Here is a 1,231-nt window from a genome sequence, read left to right as displayed (position 1 = left end):
AGGAGGGGACAATATAAAACATTGGAGAGAGAGATTGGAGGAGGGGACAATATAAAACATTGGAGAGAGAGATTGGAGGAGGGGATAACATAAAACATTGGAGAGAGAGATTGGAGGAGGGGACAATATAAAACATTGGAGAGAGAGATTGGAGGAGGGGACAACATAAAACATTGGAGAGAGAGATTGGAGGAGGGGACAATATAAAACATAATATTATATAACTTTCAATCTCTCGATATGTCTGTCTGTCTGTCACTCTGTCTGTAAGGGCTAGCGTTAGGGTTAGGGTTAGGTGTTGTTGGCCGGCCCTCTGCGGAATTCCTTCAAGCAACAAACATACCAAAACCCCACGGGGCGGTGCTAGTGACGTAAGTGTCTTTAGGCCATTCCCTAAGGAGGGACATTAGCATGTTCTTATGCTCAGCGGAATTGTAAATGGGCTGATTCCTCAATGTCATGCTCTCAACTGTGCCTAAACTGCAACAGGGAACTGCTACTTCTTCTTTCCTAATCCTTACTATCGTCATTTTTCCTCTACTTCTTTTGTATGTTTGTCAAACTCTTGTGACGCAATTTCCGTGGTGCCTTGATTGTCGAAGCAGACTTTGTGCTGTTGAAGCTAGAGAGGTGAGCAGAGTAAGCCTGATTCCTTTTATGGACCTGTCTGTTGACATCCACCCCTTGGCGCTCACATGACTTAATGCACTAAACCCACTCTAATAAAACTAAAACTAAAACTAAACATACCCAGCATTCCTGAGGCAGATCCTGTGTCGCGGGATAGCGCTGTCCTGTAATGAGCATCGCCTCGCCTGACTGCAGCTCATGGTGGAGATTACACTCCTTGTAGGAATCCATGTTGTCTGGAAGTATGATCATTATCTCATTGATAAGATAAGATAATATAGAGTAAGATAAGATAAGAAAAGATAAGATAAGATAAGATAAGACAAGTTAAGATAGATGATTATGATCCAGATGCTGGAACCTGAAGAAGAGTCACGGAAATGGAAGTACAGAAAAGTGGGAAGACATGGAATTATATCAAGCGACTAGCCCAGGATAGAGAAATGTGGAAAGTGTTTATTCGTGGCCTATATCCTGACCCAGGGTGAGAAAAGCAATGATGATGATGATGCTGCTGCTGCTGCTGCTGATGATGATGATGATGATGATGATGGTACTTCGATGTGGTGTTTCACCACACACACACGCGCGCGCACACACA

General features: G+C 43.4%; 1 protein-coding gene across 1 annotated transcript in view; it reads right to left on the bottom strand.

Moving 5' to 3' along the window:
• The window catches only part of LOC101849338, a 17,387-nt gene that overhangs the window by 12,012 nt on the left and 4,144 nt on the right, over positions 1–1,231 (bottom strand). The window contains exon 3 of the mRNA XM_005111899.1: positions 751–866. Within this exon, the coding sequence (XP_005111956.1) occupies positions 751–866 (116 nt within the window). The remainder of the gene's footprint in view (positions 1–750; positions 867–1,231) is intronic.

The sequence above is a fragment of the Aplysia californica genome, unplaced genomic scaffold (assembly GCF_000002075.1).
Source record: "Aplysia californica isolate F4 #8 unplaced genomic scaffold, AplCal3.0 scaffold01146, whole genome shotgun sequence".
In the NCBI taxonomy this organism is placed as follows: domain Eukaryota; kingdom Metazoa; phylum Mollusca; class Gastropoda; order Aplysiida; family Aplysiidae; genus Aplysia; species Aplysia californica.
The sequence above is the reverse complement of the archived record's forward strand: the minus strand, read 5'-3'. Positions and strand labels throughout refer to the sequence as shown.